Below are 21,517 nucleotides of genomic sequence, written 5' to 3' on the forward strand. Positions count from 1 at the left end.
GAATGTAACTGCTGCTCCCTACGAGATGTATGCGGTTTGGGGAAGAAGACCGGGAGGAATATGTCCTGGTTGAGATGAAAGGCCAAGACTACTTTAGGGAGGAACGCCGGATGTGGGCGTAGCTGCACCTTGTCCTTGTGGAACAACGTGTATGGTGGATCCACCATCAGAGCCTGAAGCTTAGAGACTCTCCTAGCTGATGTAATGGCTACAAGGAAGGCTGTTTTCAATGATAAATATAGGAGTGAGCAGGTTGCCAACGGCTCGAATGGGGGGGACGTAAGTCTCGTCAGAACTAAACTGAGGTCCCAGGAAGGGGCGGGGCATCATATCAGGGGAAATAGACGCTCCAGGCCTTTGAGGAACCTCGAGACCATAGGGTGGGAGAAGACGGAGTAGTCATCTTCTCCGGAGTGGAAAGTAGAAATAGCCGCCAAGTGCACTCGCAAAGATGAGATAGCGAGACCTTGTTGTTTAAGACACCAGAGGCAGTCCAAAATAGTGGGGATGGGAACCTCCGTAGGTGCGACATCCCTCGTTTGACACCAGCAAGAAAACCATTTCCACTTGGCTAAGTAAGTAGACAGAGTAGAAGGTTTCCTGCTACCCAGAAGTATCTCTTGCACCGGGGCAGAGCAGCCTAATTCCTTTTGGGTTGACCATGCAGGAGCCACGCCGTTAGATGGAGGGATTGAAGGTCTGGGTGGAGAAGCCTGCCGTGGTCCTGCGTTATCAGATCCTGATGAAGGGGCAGGGGGATCAGGTTGGCTATCAAGTGGTCCAGCAACATGGTGTACCAATGTTGTCAGGGCCACGCAGGGGCGATCAGGATCAGTCAAGCTCCGTCCCTGCGAAGCTTTACGAGAACCCTGTGCACCATCGGGAAGGGTGGAAAGGCATAAAGCAGGCGGTTCGCTCAAGAGATTAGGAAGGAGTCTGATACTGAGCCGGGGGTGAGACCCTGGAAGGAGCAGAACCTCTGACACTTCCTGTTGGTGCGGGAAGCGAAGAGGTCTATGTGGGGAAAATCCCACTTCTGGAAGATGGAATGTACAATGTCCGGGTGAAGTGACCACTTGTGGGAGAGAAAGGATCTGCTGAGATGGTCTGCCAGAGTGTTCTGGACCCCTGGGAGGAAGGACGCTACAAGGTCTATAGAGTGGGCTATACAAAATTCCCACAGTTGGATCGCCTCCTGACAAAGGGGGGAGGATCAAGTCCCTCTCTGCTTGTTTATGTAGTCCATTGCTGTTGTGATGTCCGTGAGTACTAGAACACAACGGCCCTGCAGATGATGTTGGAACGTCTGACAGGCGAGGCGGGCTGCCCTCAGCTCCCGGACGTTTATGTGCAACACTAGCTCTTGAGATGACCAGAGGCCTTGCGTGCGACGATGGCCTAGGTGTGCCCTCCAGCCGAGAGACGACACGTCCGTCGTTAGGGATACTGAGGGATGTCTCGGTTGGAACGGCATTACTGCACGTACCAGGGAAGGTGTTAGCGACCAGTTGAGGGAGCCTAAGATGCTTCGAGGAATGGTGATGACCATGTCTATGGCATCCATGCCTGGGCGGTAAACTGAGGCAAGCCAGGTTTGAAGGGGACGCAGGTGTAGTTTGGTGTGCTTGGTTACAAAAGTGCACGCGGCCATGTGACCGAGAAGGCTGAGGCAGGTGCAGGCCGAGGTCATCGGAAAAGTTTGAAGGCTTTCTACGACCGAAACTAGTGACTGAAACTGAGGTAGTGGAAGGCAGGCTGTTGCGAGTGGAGTCTAGAATGGCCCCAATGAATTCTATTCTTTGAGTGGGCACTAGAGTAGACTTCTCTAGATTGATCATCAGGCCCAACCGCTCGAATAGGTCCGTGATGATGGCAACATGCCTGGTAACTTGGGCCTCGGAGGTCCCGCGAATAAGCCAGTCATCTAGGTAAGGAAAGACGTGTATTCGCCGACGATGGAGGAAGGTGGCCACTACAGCCATGCACTTTGTAAACACACGCGGGGCGGTGTAGAGGCCAAACGGAAGGATCGCAAATTGAAAATGTTGATGGTGCACCATAAACCATAGGCATCGTCTGTGCGGAGGGTAAATGGTGATGTGAAAGTATGCATCCTTCATGTTGAGAGCAGCGTACCAGTCACTGGGATCCAAGGATAGGATGATGGTCCCCAGGGACACCATGTGGAACTTCAACTTCTTCAGAAAGACGTTGAGACTGCACAGGACCAGGAGGGGTTGGAGACCTCCTTTTGCCTTGGGGATTAGGAAATATCAGGAGTAAAATCCCTTGCCCCTGAACTCCTCCGGCACCTCCTCTATAGCTCCGATGGAGAGGAGCATACGAACCTCTTGCCAGAGGAACTGCTCGTGAGAGGGGTCCCTGAAGAGGGATGGGGAGGGAGGGGGCGAAATAAATTGGAGGTGGTATCCAAATTAAACCATGCATAGGACCCAACGATCTGAGGTTAACTGGGCCCACGCAGGGAAGGAGGAGGAAAGGCGGTTGGAAAACTGAGGGGGATCCTGGGGAAGGATTGGTGCTCTGCTCTCGGGCGCACCTTCAAAAGTTCAGTTTTGGTCCCGCTGATGGTTTGGCGGGACCATTATTCTGGCCCCCTTGGGAACCCAATTGCCGTCTGCGGTTCCCGCGACCACGCCTTCTGCTAAAGTCTTGTCGTGGCCTGGGTGGGGGGTAAGGGTGCTGAGGCTGGGTGCGGAAAGACCTTCGTTGGGTTTGCAGAGTATGCATCCCGAGGGAACGCATGATGATGCGATTATCTTTGAGACTCTGGAGTCTAGGGTCTGTTTTCTGAGAGAAAAGGCCCTGTCCATCAAACGGAAGGTCCTGAATAGTGTGTTGCAGTTCAGGAGGTAGACCTGAGATCTGCAACCATGATATTCTCCGCATTGTAATCCCCGAGGCCACGGTTCTGGCCGCCGAATCAGCAGCGTCGAGTGAGGCCAGCAGGGAAGTCCATGCCACTTTCTTCCCTTCCTCCAGATGGGCCTGGAATTCTGGGCGGGAGTCTTGTGGGACCAGTTCAATGAACTTACCCACCGATTGCCAGGTATTATAATTATACCTGCTGAGCAGGGCCTGTTGGTTAGCCACCCGCAGTTGGAGGCCTCCGGCGGAGTACACTTTACGCCCCCAATAGATCCATCCTTCTAGCCTCCCGCGATTTTGGGGTAAGGGCTTGCTGGCCATGGCGCTCTCTCTCATTCACAGATTGAACAACCAGAGAGCATGGAGGAGGATGGGTATATAAGTATTCGTATCTTTTAGAGGGTACCATGTATTTCCTTTCCACGCCTCTGGCCGTAGGAGGTATAGACACCGGAGATTGCCAAATGGTGTCCGCTTTGGCTTGGATGGAACGGATGAATGGCAGAGCCACGCGAGTTGGGGCATCCGCCGACAGTATGTCTATGACTGGGTCTTCCACCTCCGGGACCTCCTCCACCTGGAGGTTGATATTTAAGGCGACTTGCCGGAGAAGGTCCTGGTGGGCTTGGAGGTCGATCGGGGGCGGGCCCGATGACGAAGTACCGGCTACTGCCTCATCTGGTGAAAAGGAAGACGACAGACCCGGCACGGTTGGCTCATTTAGTGACTCCTGTTCCGGAGAAGCATCAGGGTCCGGGAACACCTGATGGTCCAGGGCCAGAGTCGAATCGTCTGTACCCGCTGGAGGAGGGCGGCTAACAGTGGCCTCCGGTGCACGATGTTCCGACGGGGTGGAAAGAGATGGAAGCGTGGGTTTGCCTTGGGCCTGGTGATATGCCCAAGGTGTCCAGAAGGACCACTGAGGCGCTTGTTCCGTGCCCTGAGCCTCCTGGAGGACACGGCTCTGCGGTTCTGAATCCCCATATGCGGCGCTATCAGCGTGCGAAGATTCAGATGGGTGCCGTGATGGCCATGTCAGAGCAGATAACACGTGAGGAGGAGCCCTGTGTGCAGGGTACTGTACGTTGCGCAGCACCGGAGAACGGTACCGGGAGTCGTACCGGTGCCGAGAGGTTGACCGGGACCTGCGACCAGCGCGGTGCCGGGAGGTCGACCAGGATCGTGAAGCTGTATGGTGAGAGCGGCTGCAGCATGAACAGTGCCGGGAGCTGGACCACCATCTGGAGTATCGGTCCGGAGAGCGGGATCTTGAGCGGTGCCGTGAATACGACCGGTACCGAGAAGGAGATCGGTACCGTGACTGCGAGCGGCACCTAAATTGGGACCGGCGGCGAGATCAGGAACACTGGCGAGACCTTGATCTCGAGTGGTGCCTGCCTGTGGCGTTGATGGAAGGTGGCTGGACCAGGACAGGCTTCCCTGTTGACGCAACAACCCGCACCGGTGGCACTGGGGGTTGAGGTAGGGTGGTCTCTGTTACGGCAATGAGTTCCCTCGCCATTGAAAAGGTCTCTGGCATGGTGGGAACAATAAGCTCTACTGAGGCGTATGCCAGGGAGCTGTCATGCAGGGGACTTGATGGCTCTTGCATGGCCGGAATCAACGGTGCAGAGATTGCCAATGCCGCAGCAGCTGTTGGTGCCGGGCGACTTGGTTTTGGCTGATGCTCAGACTGCGGTATTGGATATTAGATATTGACTAGATATTGGAGCCGCAGGAGCTTTGACCTTCTTGGCACGCGGGGAGAGGGAGCGGTGCCGGGCTGGCTTCTGGGCCAGTGATGGCTGGTGCCAGGCCATCTTGGCGGTCCTGGCGCTGCCCGGTGCCGACGAGGCACTTTTCCCCGGCGCGGACTGTGCGGCACTCGATGCCGAAGACGGAGGAGTGAGGGCTGCCTCCATTAGGAGCTGCTTAAGACGAAAGTCCCGCTCCTTTTTTGTCTGCGGCTTAAACGACATGCAAATCCGGCACTTATCTGTAAGATGGGATTCCTCCAGGCACTTTAGGCAGGAGTCATGGGGGTCTCCCGTTGGCATCGGCCGCCGGCAGGCAGAGCACGGTTTGAAGCCCGGTGAATCAGGCATGGGCCTGGGCACCAGGAGAGGGGAAAGGGCTAATCCCCAACCCTCTGAAGTATATACACTAACTACGTTAACAAAAGGTTAATAAAACTATTAACTACAACTATAAAACTATATACACAATAAGTACTAGAACGAGTGAATAGCTAGGGAAGTGGAGATCAGCTAAGCTGCGCTCCACTGTTCCAACGACCAACAGGCGCAGTTTAAGAAGGAACTGAAGAGCAGACGGGTCGGCAGGGGTATATATTTGGTACCATAGCAGCGCCACGCCAGGGGGCACCCAGCCGACCCACCGGGTGTTGCTAGGGTAAAAATCTTCTGACGAACGTGCACATGGCGTGCGCACACCTAACTGGAATGGATATGAGCAAGCACTCGAAGAAGAACTCCCAATTTAAGAAATACATTTTGAAATCTTATATGGCATGGACTCCATATAAATCAATTGCTGAACTAAAAACATTTTGTTCTTTCAGATCTGGAAATTATTTCTTGCACAGTATTAAAATTCTGAACAACCATCATCATGCTGTGTAAGAATTCTAATTTTACTTGGCTTAAAGATCATTTTTCATGACTGTAAGCATTATGATGGTAATTTTATCCATCCTGATCTACATCTGAATTGTACAGAAAGCAAGCTTTAACTTAAAGAACTCCTTTGCTTTAAAAAAAATCTAGAAGGGCTTCTATCTTTTACAGAGTTTGCCATTAGAAAGTCAACATTTACACACAATTACCAAACAGTAGCACCAGATATCACATTATTTCCTGTATTTAGAATAGCTGTGTGTTGCTGACAACACTGTGTGGCAAGCATGGATAAACGCTGACTTTTTAATGGCAATCACTGTATGGGAGAGTGCCATCTTAAGGACACCACTTTGGGTATATAATGACCAAATTTTATGGAGAAGCCCACAGAGCATAAGTTTACAGAAAAACTCAAAGCAAAACAATAAAAGAGGAAAGATACTGTATGTCTTTCCAGGACAATTGACACCTTCCTTCCTAGCTCAGAATTATATTGCTGTCCGAATTACAAGATTTCATGAGAGTACTATGGTCCCCATGCTTACCTCCAGGTCTGTGAAAAGCCCTTGGTTGTTCTGAAGTATGGCATACATGCAATGTGCGACTGTAATTGCATGCTTCCAGTTGTGGTAGGGCACACGGCGATAATTTTTCTTTACAGACATAGTAAAACGACATAGCTTTTCAAGTTCAAAGCTTCAAAGAAAAAAATGGGTGAGAGAGAAGAAACAAAATGGAAAAAATGACAATAATTCTAATTCACCCAAAAATAACCCACTCTTTATAACAAAAAATATATGATTTGGTTCCCTTTCTAAGACCTATTAGAATTATGAAACATTTAGATTCCAATAGTCAGAGTATAATCCAAGGTGGTGGTCTGATTTCGGTCTGCCATGTTCTAATACCGTTAGTCAATCTTCCTAAGTAACTCTCAGAGTTCATTTGCACAAAACCCTCAGAATCCCTGACTGTTGCTTCCTTAAACAGATATCTACTGCTAATAATTTCAAGAGAAATAATGAGCTTAAAGTGGGCTATGTTTGGAAAGAAAACATAACAATTTCTCCTCTTTTCTTCTTCTTTGATACATTTTTGTCTATGACTCCATTCCAATTGTTGGAACATGCAGCGGCTCCAGAAATAGTCTCATTGGCTTTTTTATTGGGTTATTGTCACTCTAACCACAATTGACGTCCTCTGAACATAATCCATGTATCAATCCAGATAGTTTGAGAGGCTATTTTATTTAAGGAAACCTATCTGTAAGCCTGTTTACCTACCATAATTACTTAAAACAAACTGGTGGTCAAAAGAAATTGGAGGAGGGGGGTAGCAGTAAAAAGGATTACTAAATCAGCATTATGTGATTAAGCATAAGCACGCAGCATTAAAAATATCTACCAGCATCACCGTTTCTGACTGTCAGTGTATTTATGTGGCCCCTGTCAAAAAAGTGTCTGAATGTCTCACAAATCACTAATGGATTTTATCCACATAACACTCCTGCAAGATAGCAGGAAGCAGTATTCTCATTGTTACACAATGGAAATTTAGGCACAGAATAGTTTAAAGGTAAAATTTTCAAAAGCCCCTGCATGACCTGTCGAAGGTCACACAGTAAATCTGTTGAACCCAAGTCTTTGAATTAAACCCGAGTCTCCTGATTTCCAATTCTGTGCTCTTTCAAACTGACCATTCTTCCAACCTATCATCACAGTTTCTTTGAACTGGGGGGTTGTTCTGTAGCATGATAATTTCTTCTACATGACATTAGCTAGTTACTATACTGATACTGTCTGTGTGTTTAAATATGGAGGTTACTTACTTACTTCAAGATAGATGGTCCCTACCTGTATTCCACGTGGGCATGCTACCCATGAGAGGAATACACATGGAGACCAAAGAAGAAATGGCAGTTACTTACTGTAACTAGAAGTTCTTTGAGATGTGTGGTCCCTATCTGTATTCCACTCAGCGGTACGCATGTGCGTGTGGAATACACAAAGGGTCCAGCACTCAAAGAAGAACTAAAACTTTGATTATATATAATAGTTCCTCATTAATAGTTACATTTCATACACAATACTTCACTCAAGTTTAAATGCCTGGATATTGAAATGTATGTCATATGCATGATTACCAACCACATGGTGAGTTCTGCAATATTATGGCTGAACATGGAAAGTTAAGGATGACGTGGACACTTTAAGCATAAATCCCTTCCTTTTGGTTGGTGTGAACTGACTGTCTGACCTCATCTGGGTGAGTTCTCTTTGGTTTTGTTGCTCTCTAATATAGTGGCATTATTAATGTCCTGGTTTTACAGTATATGTGGGCTGAAAAAACAGAGCTAAATGGCTCTGACCTATCATGTAAAAATGTAAACACATTTACTATAAGAAGCTATTTAGACAGAAAAATATAGTACTTTGTGCTTATTATTTACTATCAGAACATTTACAGAACTTTAGCCTTGCATCAGAAAAAAACGAGAGGCATATTGTCTTTCACAAAATGTTTGGTGTTTTTTCTTCACTTTTTTAAATTACAGAGGTTTCAGTCAGACATTTTCAAACATTTGTTAAAAATATTCTTTGAAATAGGATATTTTTCAGAATAGACACATTACAACGATTACTTCCATGCTGTTCAAATATCTGTCCGTGACTACTTACTTTCAGAAACTACTAAAGTATAGGACAATCACCACTAAAAGCAAAACTACCACAGACAGGATACCTCAGCTGAGAATATAACTATTCCCTCTACTGCTGTGCTCTCATTAGAGGGCAGCAGTATATTACTTCTCACTGGGAGCAAGCAAGGAATTGTTACTGGAGTTGCAGCTCTTTCACTACACTCCCTCTCCATGGACAGCTTAACAGCTACACTCTACCCTTTATACAAGACTGTGCCAAATGGCATAATTCTAACCCTCAATACCCTCAGCATCTGAATGCAATGTTATGACAGTTGCAGACTTTGATTTGGAGAGATAAGAAGCTTTTTTCTCTTTCTATATATATTTTAAAAACATATATGAAACGTCAAAATAATAAATATATTTGGATGGGTTGAAGGATGTTAAATTCCAGGCCTCCCAATCTTGACAGTGTTCCTCTGAAAAACATTTTTTCTCACATCTATTTATTTTTTAAAAATATCTGTGGGCTGAGACTCACTAAGCAAAGTTTCAACTTGGTGCAATTTTTTCCACAACAAATTGAAACCCCTCGGAAAACAAAATTTAGAAGAAGCAATTTAGAAGTAAATTTACCCCCTATCTCTGGAACCAAAGACTTCTGACATTGGAAACAAGATGATGCTGTGAAGTAGAGTGCTGTATTTAGGAGGGGCTACTGCTCATCCACTTTGCAGCATGGAGGCAGAAGGGAGCAGAGAGGGTCAGGAATGGGGCAGAATAGCCATTCATGTCTTCTATTCTTGTCCACTGTTCTAACAGATAATATCTTTTTAGACACTATTTAAATAATATTTTAAACTAATTCAGCAGCTATATTTTGAAATCCTGTGTAGATGGACCTTAGGTCTCCTTTACTATTGAGAGGTTACTACAGGGGGACAAGGATAGCTCAGTGGTTTGAGCATTGGCCTGCTAAACCCAGGGTTGTGAGTTCAATTCTTGAGGGGGCCGTTTAGGGATCTGGGGCAAAAATCTCTTAGGGGTGGTATGGCAAGGGTCTGGACTTGATGACCTTTCAAGGTTCCTTCCAGCTTTATGAGATAGGAATATCTCCATATATAAAAAGCTGCCATCATCCTTCTCACTGAGCAGCAGCAGATGCATTTCCATTCAGAACTGAGCAATGCTGCTGTTTACTCAGAGGGCCGTTGTCCAACAGGAACAGTTCCCTCACTTGGAACTGAACTCACTTATCCCACAACATCCCCAGCCCTACCAGCTGAGGAACAAAAACTGGGCCTGGAAATCCAATTTGCTTACTAGATTCCTGTGTAGATGAGGTATACTATGTTACTAAAAAAAAAAATCCATGCCTGAGGAGTTTCATTACTATATATATTAAGAAATAATAATAATAATAATAATAATCACAGAACCAAAATAATAGTGATGAAAAACACTTATAATTCATACCAGGTTGCACCACAGGACTGGTGGACCATGTAGACAAAAATGGCTGGCCAGACATCCTCATAGGGACCGATATCAAAGTGGTATCTGACATAAAGAATATTTAAGTTCAGCAGCAGCAAATATATTTTAATTCTTATTGTAATTAGGCTAAAAAGAGCTTGATGACACACTCACCTGGCAGCATAGTCTTGTTTCTGAACTATATTGATGTTATTGACCAGATCCTCAGCTGGTGCAAGTTAGTGTAGTTCCACTAACTTCAATGGAGCTATGCAGATTCACATCAGCTAAGGACCTGGCCCTATTTGCTTAATAGAAATATCCTTCCTTTTTAAGGGAACTATATCGTTTAAAGAATGTGTCAGACAGTTACCAGAATCTTCTTTGTTGAATTAGGATAATGAGGGGAGTTATGATGTCATTCAAAAGTATTCAAACTCAAATTAATCTTTTGCCACAAAAAGCTGTAAGGGTGGCTCATATATAATGAGAAATTCACTGGTGTTTTCAGGGCTGGTTGAAAATTACTTATTTCAAGAAAAGACGGTTACTCACCTTTGTAACTGTTGTTCTTCGAGATGTGTTGCTCATATCCATTCCAGTTAGGTGTACGCGCCGCGCGTGCACATTCGTCGGAAAACTTTTACCCTAGCAACTCAGTGGGCCGGCAGGTCGCCCCCTAGAGTGGCGCCACCATGGCGCTCCATATATACTCCTGCCGGCCCACCCGCTCCTCAGTTCCTTCTTGCCGGCTACTCCGACAGTGGGGAAGGAGGGCGGGTGCGGAATGGATATGAGCAACACATCTCGAAGAACAACAGTTACAAAGGTGAGTAACCGTCTTTTCTTCTTCGAGTGATTGCTCATATCCATTCCAGTTAGGTGAATCCCAAGCCTTACAAAGGCGGTGGGGTCGGAGTGAAATGTGGCAGAATAAAACTGCCGAGCCAGAGGCTACAGCCTCTCTTGACTGCTGAACCAGAGCATACTGCGAAGCAAAGGTAAGGACCGAGGACCAATGGAGCTTCGCGACAGGTCTCGTGGGTAGAAACACGAGCCAGCAAGGCGGCAGATGAAGCCTGAGCCCTGGTAGAATGCACGGTGATGTGGCTTGGGGAAATATGAGCCAAATCATAACAAGTGGGGATGTCCGCCATCACCCAAGATGAGATCCTCTGAGAGGAAAACAAGCAAGCCCCCCCTTTGGCCCGCTACCGGGGCAGAGCTGGGGCACCTTAGGAAATGATTCTGTCAGCACAATATAATGCGAGCACTCCACAGATGTCCAAGGAGTGCAACGGTTATGCCCATTGCGTTGAGCTGTGGGTAACATGAAAGGCCAAAACACCTTAGGGAGGAAAGCCGGGTGCGGTCATAACTGCACCTTGTCTTTGTGGAACCTTCGTAAGAGCTCTGATCTCAGAGACCCGTCTGGCCAAGACTAGGTTGAGGTCCCAGGGCGGGGCTGGGCGGCGCACCCGAGGGTGCAAGCGCTCCAAGCCCTTGAGGGACCTCGAACCCATAGAGCGTGGGACACTGAACGTCCATCTTAGCCTGCTGGAAGGTAGGGATGGCTGCTGAGAGTATCCTCAGCGATGATACCGCCAGATCCTGCCGCTGAAGGCCAGAGGCAGGCCAAATAGAGGGGATCGAGACCTCAGCAGGAGCAAGATCGAGCGTACTGCAGCTGTAAAGGAAACGCTTCCACCTGGCTCGGTACGTTGACCAGGTGGAAGGCTGCCTGTCACCCCGACTCAGGTACGCAGGAGCCACCGTGAGGCGAAGAGGCTGCAGGTCCGAGTGACGAAGCCTGTCATTGCCCTGAGTGATGAGGTCTGGGCTGACAGGCCGAGCAACGTGGTATGTCAGTGCTGCCTGGACCACTCTGGAGTGATCATGATGATGCACGCTCTGCCCCTGCGGAGTTTGAGCAGGACGTAACGAACCAGTGGGAACAGTGGGAGGGCATAATGCAGTTGGCCGTTCCACGGCATCAGGAATGCGTCCAAGATCGATTCCGAGGAGAGACCTTGGAAGGAGCAGAACACCTGGCATTTCCTGCTCTCGCGGTGAGCGAACAGGTCTGTGTGAGGAACCATCTCCACTTCCGGAAAGCGGGACGCCTCACATGGGGCAGAGTGATCACTCGTAAGACAGGAAAAACCTGCTGAGTCAAAGAGTTAAGACGTTCCGAACGCCTGGGAGAAAGGACGTCGCCAGCTCCATCGAGTGGGCCATGCAAAAGACCCGGAAATGGATGGCCTCCTGACAAAAAAGGGGGAAGGACTATGTCCCCCCTGAATACTTATGAAGCACCTGGCCATTGTGTTGGCTGTAAACACCGAGATACAACGGCCTCGCAGCTGCCGCTGGAACCCCTGGCATGCCAGGCGGACTACTCTCATTTTTGGGGCATTAATGAGGAATGCCAGCTCCCTAGAAGACCGAAGGCCTTAAGCTCGGAGGTGACCATGAGCACTCGAGCAGAGAGATGATGCGTCCGCCGTCAGGGGCAGTGAGGGCTGGGGCGGATGAAACCGCATCCCTGTCCACACCAAGGAGGGAGTTAGCCACCACTCTAGGGAGCCCAAGGCGTTCGAGGGAACGGTGACTACCATGACCACTGGCTCCCTGTCCAAGCGGTACGCCGAGGTGGGCCGGACTTGGAGAGGACGGAGGCGGAGCTTGGCGTGTTTGGTTACAAACTTGCGGGCAACCATGGACCCAGGAGACTGAGACAAGAACGAGCTGAGGTCGTTGGGAAAGCCTTCAGACCTCAGATGATTGTTGCCATCGCCTAAAACCGCAGTTGTGATAAGCAGGCTCCGGCTAGGTAGGAGACCAAGATAGCCCCTAGGAAGCCCAACCTCTGCGTGGGAACCAGAGTGGATTGCTCTATAGTAATCATCAGGCCTTGATCTGTGAATAAGACCGTGACGATGCCCACGGGCTGAGTGGTTTGTGTCTCAGAGTCTCCTCGGATAAGCGAATCGTCCCAATACGGAAAAACGCATATCCGACATAGCTACGGTAGGCGGCGACTATGGCCGTAAACCGGGAGTATTCACCGCTGGCTATAAAGCGGAGGCATCTCCCGTGCAGAGGGAAGATGGCATTGCGAAAGTACGCGTCCTTCCTATCCAGGGCGGCATAGTAGCCCCCAGGAGGCAAGGATGGAATAATGGTTCCCAGGGATACCATGCAGAACTTCAACCTTATCCCAAACCGGTTGAGTCCATGCAGGACCAGGGAGGTCTGAGACCTGTGTTCGAGTGGGGGACTAGGGCATAACGGGAGTAAAACCCCTAGCCCCTTTCGTCCGCTGAAGGGGGACAGGGCTGGAGCAATTTAAAGGTGGTACCTATGCTCCATCGTGCGCAGGACCCAGCGATCTAAAAGTAACTGGGGCCATGCCAGGAGAAAGCGGGATCAGGATCCCGTCCTGCGACTGGTACACCGCCCTCCGGCGAACCTTGGAAGGTCCGTCTTTGGTCCCAGTGGTAATTGCGAGGGACCTTGACTTTGGCTTTTTAGGGGGCCTGACGTTTGTCTGCGACCACCTTGGCCTTGCCGTTTTCCAGAGTTCTGCCTCTGGCTAGGCACAGAGTATGGCGGCTGGGGCCAGAAAGGCCTGCGTTTGGTCGCTGGCGTATACATGCTGAGACGCATTAGGACCCTATTGTCCAGCAGGCTTCGCAGTCTGGGGCTGTCTCTGCCGCGAAGATGCCTTTACCAACAAAGGGTAAATTCTTTCCCCCGTCCTCCAAGACGGCAGCGAACTCCAGGTGGGAGGTTCGAGGGAGAAACTCCTCCACCCAGGTGCTATAATTATCGCAGCTAAGCAAGGCTTGTTGCTTTGCTACCCAGAGGTGCAGGGCCCCTGCAGAGTACACCTTGCATTCGCCAAGGCTCTTTCTGCTTCGGGGCTGGCGCCCGCTGGCCATCATATCAGGATCGTGGTCCTGAGCATAAAATCTGCGCATATGGGATGACACGGATGCGTGTCCGGACGGCCATGGAGGTACTAAAAGAAGGCACGGGCCGAGTCTCTGACTCACTCGGACCTTGCCCAACTCGGCACCGGGGACCGGCATCGGGAGGCGTATCGGTACCTGGAACGAGATCCAGACCCGCAACCAGAACGGTGTCGGGAGGTCGACCGAGATCTCGAGGCTCGGAGAAGAGCTACAGGAGTCAAGGTACCTGCCCCGGTGCCAGAGGTCGGAACGGTGCCGATAGCGGGTCGGCGAACGGGATACCGACCGGTGCAGCGAGTGTGACCAGTACCGAGGAAAACAGCACCGGGACTGCCAGTGGTGTCCGGCGTGCCGACAGGACTTGGAGTGTCTGCGGGACCGTGATCATGAACGGTGCCGCTCTGCTGTACTGACAGGGGACAGTCCCTTGAAGAGACTGTATTACCCGTACCGGCGGTGCCCGGGTCAGGCAGCACAGACTCTGTCATGGCACTGAGAGCCCTCGCCGTTGGTAACATCTCCGGCGTGCAGGGAACAGCAGGCTCAACCACAGTGCGTACTGGGGAGCTGTCAGGCACCGGATTCGACGGCCCTCGTGGGGCCGGGATCCACGGTACCGAGGTCATCAGAGCTTCGGTAGGTGCCGGTGCCGGGCGAACCGAGTTAGATAAGCTGTCTGGCTGCGGTGCCGTCAGCACTGAAGCAGCGGGAGTAATACGCTCAACCACGGCGCGTGCCGGGGAGCCGTCGAGCACCGGATTCGATAGCCCTTGTGGGACTGGAATCGACGGTGCCGATGTTGTCGGTGCCTCAGAGGCTTCGGTTGGCATGGAAGCAGCCGGAGCAGGAGCTCAACCACGGCGCGTGCCGGGGAGCCGTCAGGCACCGGATTCTACGGCCCTTGCGGGACCGGGATCAACGGTGCCGACGTCATCGGTGCCGCAGCAGGTGTCGGTGCCGGGCGATCCGACTTAGACTAGCCCTCTGGCCGCGGTGCCGTTGGCACGGAAGCAGCCGGAGCATTAGCTCGACCATGGCGCGTGCCGGGGAGCCGTCAGGCACCGGATACTACGGCCCTTGCGGGACCGGGATCGACGGTGCCGACGTCATCGGTGCCGCAGCAGGTGTCGGTGCCGGGCGATCTGACGTAGACGAGCTCTCTGGCTGCGGTGCCGTTGGCACGGAAGCAGCAGGAGCAATACGCTCAACCACAGCGCGTGCCGGGGAGCCGTCAGGCACCGGATACTACGGCCCTTGCGGGACCGGGATCGACGGTGCCGACGTCATCGGTGCCGCAGCAGGTGTCGGTGCCGGGCGATCTGACGTAGACGAGCTCTCTGGCTGCGGTGCCGTTGGCACGGAAGCAGCAGGAGCAATACGCTCAACCACAGCGCGTGCCGGGGAGCCGTCAGGCACCGGATTCTACGGCCCTTGCGGGACCGGGATCGACGGTGCCGACGTCATCGGTGCCGCAGCAGGTGTCGGTGCCGGGTGATCCGACGTAGACGAGCCCTCTGGCTGCGGTGCCGCTGGCACGGAAGCAGCAGGAGCAATACGCTCAACCACGGCGCGTGCCGGGGAGCCGTCAGGCACCGGATTCTACGGCCCTTGTGGGACCGGGATCGACGGTGCCGACGCCATCGGTGCCGCAGCAGGTGTCGGTGCCGGGCGATCCGACGTAGACGAGCCCTCTGGCTGCGGTGCCGCTGGCACGGAAGCAGCAGGAGCAATACGCTCAACCACGGCGCGTGCCGGGGAGCCGTCAGGCACCGGATTCTACGGCCCTTGTGGGACCGGGATCGACGGTGACGACGTCATCGGTGCCGTAGCAGGTGTCGGCGCCGGGCGATCCGACTTAGACGAGCTCTCTGGCTGCGGTGCCGCTGGCACGGAAGCAGCAGGAGCAATACGCTCAACCACGGCGCGTGCCGGGGAGCCGTCAGGCACCGGATTCTACGGCCCTCGTGGGACCGGGATCGACGGTGCCGACGTCGTCGGTGCCGGGCGAGCCATCTTAGACGAGCTGTCTAGCTGTGGTGCAGCTGGCACAGAAGCAGCAGGAGCAGTAAGCTCTACCACGGCGCGAGCCGGGGAGCTGCCAGGCACCGGATTCCATGGTCCTGGGGGACTGGAATCGACGGAGCCGAAGTCATCGGTGCCTCTGCAGGTGACGGTGCCGGATAACGCAACTTAGGCGAGCTCTCTGGCTGCGATGCAGGTGGCACGGAAGTAGCGGGAGCAGGGGGCTCAACCACGGCGCGTGCCGGGGAGCCGCCAGGCACCAGCAGGAATCGTAGACTCTCTCGACCTCGGAAGAAGGGAGCGGTGCCGAGTCGACATCGGTGCCGGCGACGGTCGGTGCCGAAAGGCCTTGGTGGTACCGGCAGGGTCCGGTGCCGAGGAGGCGCTTCTGCCCGCCGCTTGAACATCGCTCGGCGCCCAAGGTGGAGGGGTAAGTGAAAGTCCCGCACCTTTTTGTTCTCGGCTTAAAAGCCTTGCAAATGGGGCACTTATCTGTCAAGTGTGATTCCCTGAGGCACTTCAAACAGGAGTCATGTAGATCTCTCTTCGGCCGCGGCTTCTGGCAAGCCGGGCCCCTTTTAAAACCCGGTGAGCCATGCATGGCTCCGGCACTGGGCTCATGGAAGGGGCTACTTCCTGAACCCCGCTAACTAAACTAACCATGTTAGCAAAGAAAACACGTATAACCATACAAATATATATATAAAAGGGTTATAACTGCATAATTATATACGAGAAAACGAGTAGCTAGGGAAGTGGAGGTCAGCTAAGCCGCGCTCCACTGTTCCAACGACCGACACGGGCGGTAAGAAGGAACTGAGGAGCGGGTGGGCCGGCAGGAGTATATGGAGCGCCATGGTGGCGCCACTCTAGGGGGCGACCTGCCGGCCCACTGAGTTGCTAGGGTAAAAGTTTTCCGACGAATGTGCACGCGCGGCGCGTACACCTAACTGGAATGGATATGAGCAATCACTCGAAGAAGAACTGGATGCAACTTCCACCAGGTTTCATTTTTGTAGGAGAAAAAAAAATGAGCTTTTTCTACTTAATAGAAACTAATTTAAAATGTCAAAATTTATGGATTTAATACTGTATTTTTATGCTTCATTAGTTGATGTCCCCTCCCCCCCCTCAGATCAACAGTCACAGCTCGTGTTGGGAGGCCAGCATAGCAGAGCTGCATGGTCATCCATTATTAATTAACCCTTTTCATTGCACCTGCTGTGCTGAAATGTTCTATTTACTTCCCATTGAATCTAACTAAATGTTAGAGTGTCTGCAATACACTGAACAGCACAGCAGGTGTGTCAGATCTGAAGGTAGATGAATTGTTCAGAAAATGATTACCTATGTTCAGATTCTAAAACAATGGGGGGTTGTGTTGCCAGAAAGAAAGCCTGCCCATATTTAAAAGTAAAAATAACTTTGTTTAGGAGGTGGGTTATATAATATCATTCAACAAAGCATTAGAAATTATACTGCAAAGAATATCCTACATTAACGCCTAATGCTGAAAACTGCTGAGCACTCCAACAAGCAAAGCACTTAAGCACATGTTTAACTTTAATCATGAGTAGTCCCAGTTAAACTGAAGCACATGCATGCATGCCTTGCTGGACTGGAGCCAGAGTGCTCAACGCTTTGCATCACTGAGCTTCTGTATTTTCATATTTTTTGTGGTTTGCTTTTTATATGATCAGAAAGTCAGGTGTTCCTTACTTGGTTTCTCCGGGAAGCCTCATTCACTACAGGAGGACTGGTAGGATTAAGATAGCAGAGATCCCATGCAAATAAAACCTAATTAATAGATCTTTTTTCTCTACATTCCTTGGCTTGATTTACCGTTGCTGTGCAAAATATATCGTTATTTACACATGTGCAAAACAGATGCAAAATGCTTCTACTCTGATTAGGTAACATTTTACATCTGTGTTACACTTATTTTGTACAAATATAACAAGGTGCAAGGCAATTCAAAAATCAATCCTGATAGCTTTAGGATGTTTCTTTGATAACAATTTCCACAAACCCTTTGTTGTACATGGAAAATGTATTTTTATGAGCCAAAGACAGGTTATAGCTGCTGCTGCTGAAATGACAAGAGACTCACAGTTCAATTTCTTTGCAGATGTGGGTAGGGAGTGCGCAGTTCATGAGATTTTGCCATTCTTCTGCTGTACAAACACTGTGATAGGACAGCTTCTCCATCGTTACTCGATAAATACACTCCGAATGGCGAATTCTGTGGTACATCTGAAAGAACAATTGTTATTCATTAACACTGGACTTCGGTTACAAAGATAAAGCCTTGTTTCCCTCAAGATCAAACATTTATTCTTGAGAATAAAGGCTTACATTTTCAAAACTGACTAGTTACTTTGGATGCCCTGACCTGACACATTTTATAAGAGCCAGACTTTATGAAGATGGAAACTGAGCACTCCTGAAAATCAGGTCCTTTCCCTTTAAGGTGTCTAAACCTGGACACTCAAAAAGGTAGCGGCTCTGCAAAGCCTATTTCAGTGCCTTTGCTATGACCTATGATGTGGGTAGAAGGTGCAGAACTGACAAAGGGTCACACTGCATCCTTTTGCACCACTGCACTAACCAAGCCACAATTTAGCCCAAAAGAGGTAATTAAAATAACAGTATTTTCTATACATTTTCAATCTGCCACTGAGTTTCTCCAAGTAATGTTTTTGCACTGTTGCTTCAGGGACAGCATTTTTCACAACAGAGAATGAACAAATTACCACTCAGCACTAGGGAAAAACAAGTCCAATATATATTAAAAGATTGAAATTCAGCTATATTAGGCATGGTATGGATTGTAAGCAAGTAAAGAGAATTACGTTACATTTGAAGAAAATCCCCAGGTGGAACATGCCTTGAGGGTTCATCCTCTAACATGGTAGATCCATGTCCAATAGAGGAACTTGACTGGTCCTGATCCTGATTTACACTAAGACCACTTTATACCACTCTAAAGAGGGCTTGAAGTGGGTGTAAATATAACTGACTTCCCCTTTACACTGTCAGAGTGCTGTAAAAGGGGTCTTATGAGACTCTGGCTTGACTATGTCATTGTACAAGATTTCTCTGCAATAAAATGTGTTGAGTTCCTTTTTGTAATGGTCAATATTGCAATTTTATACCTATATGGTAATGATTATAAATGTTTTTATACTTTATAAATGAACAGTTATCTTCCTTAAAAAAAATAAATAAAAGGTTGACTTTCACAAATAATAGCATCAACACTCATCTACGTGCATGGGTAGTTATATGTGGAAAGTCCAGGATGTTAAAATAAATGTATATTCAAATGTATTTGATATACTCTCGCCACACTAGGTATTTGAGTACACTCCCACCACCATGCAGTAAACTGTGTAAAATACATACTCTGAACCTGAATAAATGACTCAGGCCCATTCACCATATCTGAACAGAGTGAAGTGGTGCTCTACATATTTTGACTGGAGTATATTATTTTACGTTAGCCGTATATAACAAATAGATCAATTGCATAATTATTTCAGAAGAAATCAACTGAATCCTTATTGTGAAAGAATCAACATATTACTGATGCCCCATTAGCTCAACAAAACAGAATTATTAATCAATTTTAATTATTTGAAAGATGAAGCGGAATTGATAAAATCCCAAACTGATCCTAACTCTATATGTTACAACCAATAGCTGACAGAACTATTTTCTTCACACTTCATATTAAGCTTTTGGGAGATAAAACTTACATTAGCACAGTGTAAGGCTAAAGCACAAAAGACTGCAAACATTTTAAAGTTGTTCTCATCAGTTTTAGAGAAGGCACTTCCACTTATTTTGTTCACCATCTGCACGACGCCTATTACACTCCCTCGGCTCACAATAGGCATGCACAGAATGTTCCTGGTTGTGTAGCCTGTGTAGAGGTCAACTTCTCTGGAGAGTTGGGGAGGAGAAAGAGAAGGACAGCAATTAAAGGTCATCCCTTCTTCCCTAGAAAGGTGATTTAAATATACACAGGGTTCACTAATGTAACACTTAAATGCATGCATTATTATAATACCCATTTAAAAGTTAAAGAAATGAAACTTCAGCCAATTAAGTCAGCTCATTCATAAAAATACTGACAACGTTTTAAAAATTCTATGTTTATGACTTAGCTGGTCATCAAGTGACTGAAATACATCTATTTTCTAAATCAATCAGATTGAGTTATGTTAGTAATGTACAGCGGGCAATAGTCCATCCAGCTGTGCAAACTTCTATCTAGAACAAACTAACTAATGCTTCCTCAATTATTTGGTAAAACAGAATCAAAATCATTTTAATAGAATACAGTCACAAGATCAGATTGAATGCTATGAAAATAAATATGTCAAGTTTGTTTCTTCATCACGACCCCTTAATTCCATGAAAATGTACTAATCAATTGACAATGTCTTTAAAATTTGAGTGGAACATTAAATAAAAAGCTAGCTATTTTGTTTTCTCCTGTCCTAGTTGTAACTAAAGAATGTCTTACCTGTTAAAGCGTGGATCTGCATAGGCATCAGGAATGTTAAGGACTTCACCTGTTCTTGCTACCTGACCCGCTATTCCTTTCTCAATAGAAAATCTGCACATATTAAAGAAACATGTTGATCAGCATATGAACAGTTTGAGTAAATATCTGTTTCATTGTAGACTACCCTGAACATACAAATGTACCTTCAGTCCAAACCAGCTTAATTTTGTTGTTTGTAAGGATAAAATTCTTGAAATACAAGAAGGAATTCTAAGGAATAATATAGATATCTACTGAAAATATTTTATATGGATATAGAGCAGGCATGGGCGAAGTTTTTGGCCTGAGAGCCACATCTGGGAATAGAAATTGTATGGCGGGCCATGAATATCCACAAAATTGGGGTTGGGGTGAGGGCTCTCGTTGGGGGTGCGGGCTCCAGGGTGGGGCCAGAAATGAGGAGTTAGGGTGTGGGAGGGGGCTCCAGGCTTGGGTGGAGTGCAAGGGCGGGGAGGTGCGGGCTCTGGGGTGAGGCTGAGGATGAAGAGTTCAGGGTGTGGGAGGGTGCTCTGGGCTGGGACCAAGGGATTCGGAGAGCGGGAGGGGGATCAGGGTTAGGGCAGGGGGTTGGTGTGTGGGAAGGGGTGAAGGTTCCAGCTGGGGGTGTGGGCTCTGGAGTGAGGCTGCAGATAATAGGTTTGGGGTGCAGGAGGGTGCTCTGGGCTGGGACAGAGAGATTAGGCATGTGGGAGCAAGATCAGGGCTGGGGCAGGGGATCGGGGGGGTGAGGGCTCCAGCTGGGGGTGCAGGCTCTGCACACTGAGAGGTTTGGGATGCAGGAGGGTGCTCCAGGCTGGAATTGAAGGGTTTGGAGGACAGGAGGGGATCAGGGCCAGTGCAGGGGGTTGGAGTGCAGGGGGAGGCTCAGGGATGCAGGCTGCGGGCGGTGCTTACCTCAAGCAGCTCCCAGAAGCAGCGGCATGTCCCTTCACCAGCTCCTATGTGGAGGCACAGCCAGGTGGCTCTGCACACTGCCCTGTCCACAGGCACAGACCCTGCAGCTCCCATTGGCTGTGGTTCCTAGCCAAAGGGAGCTGCAGGGGCAGCATCTGTGGCAGGAGCAACGCGCAGAGCAGAGACCCTGGCTGCCCCTAAGTGTAGGAGTCAGAGGGGGGCTATGCTGCTGCTTCCTAGAGCCACGTGGGGCAGCCCCCGACCCTGCTCCCCAACTGTAGTGGGGCAAGCCCCAGACCCCACTTCCCAACAGGAGCTCGAGGGCTGGATTAAAATGGCTGGTAGGCCGCATCCGGCCCGTGGGCCATAGTTTGCCCACCCCTGATATAAAGCTAAAAAAGGT

The 21,517-nt window shown here is 49.3% G+C and overlaps 1 protein-coding gene across 1 annotated transcript in view; it reads right to left on the reverse strand.

Annotated features, from left to right (window-relative positions):
* Nucleotides 1-21,517, reverse strand: part of PDE10A (phosphodiesterase 10A) — a 307,793-nt gene that overhangs the window by 32,499 nt on the left and 253,777 nt on the right. Inside the window, exons 12-16 of the mRNA XM_030556722.1 lie at nt 20,179-20,271; nt 19,406-19,592; nt 17,758-17,900; nt 9,649-9,732; nt 6,074-6,224 (exon numbers count right to left, since the gene is read on the reverse strand). Coding sequence (XP_030412582.1) covers nt 6,074-6,224; nt 9,649-9,732; nt 17,758-17,900; nt 19,406-19,592; nt 20,179-20,271 — 658 coding nt within the window. The remainder of the gene's footprint in view (nt 1-6,073; nt 6,225-9,648; nt 9,733-17,757; nt 17,901-19,405; nt 19,593-20,178; nt 20,272-21,517) is intronic.

This window comes from Gopherus evgoodei, chromosome 3, assembly GCF_007399415.2.
Source record: "Gopherus evgoodei ecotype Sinaloan lineage chromosome 3, rGopEvg1_v1.p, whole genome shotgun sequence".
In the NCBI taxonomy this organism is placed as follows: Eukaryota; Metazoa; Chordata; order Testudines; family Testudinidae; genus Gopherus; species Gopherus evgoodei.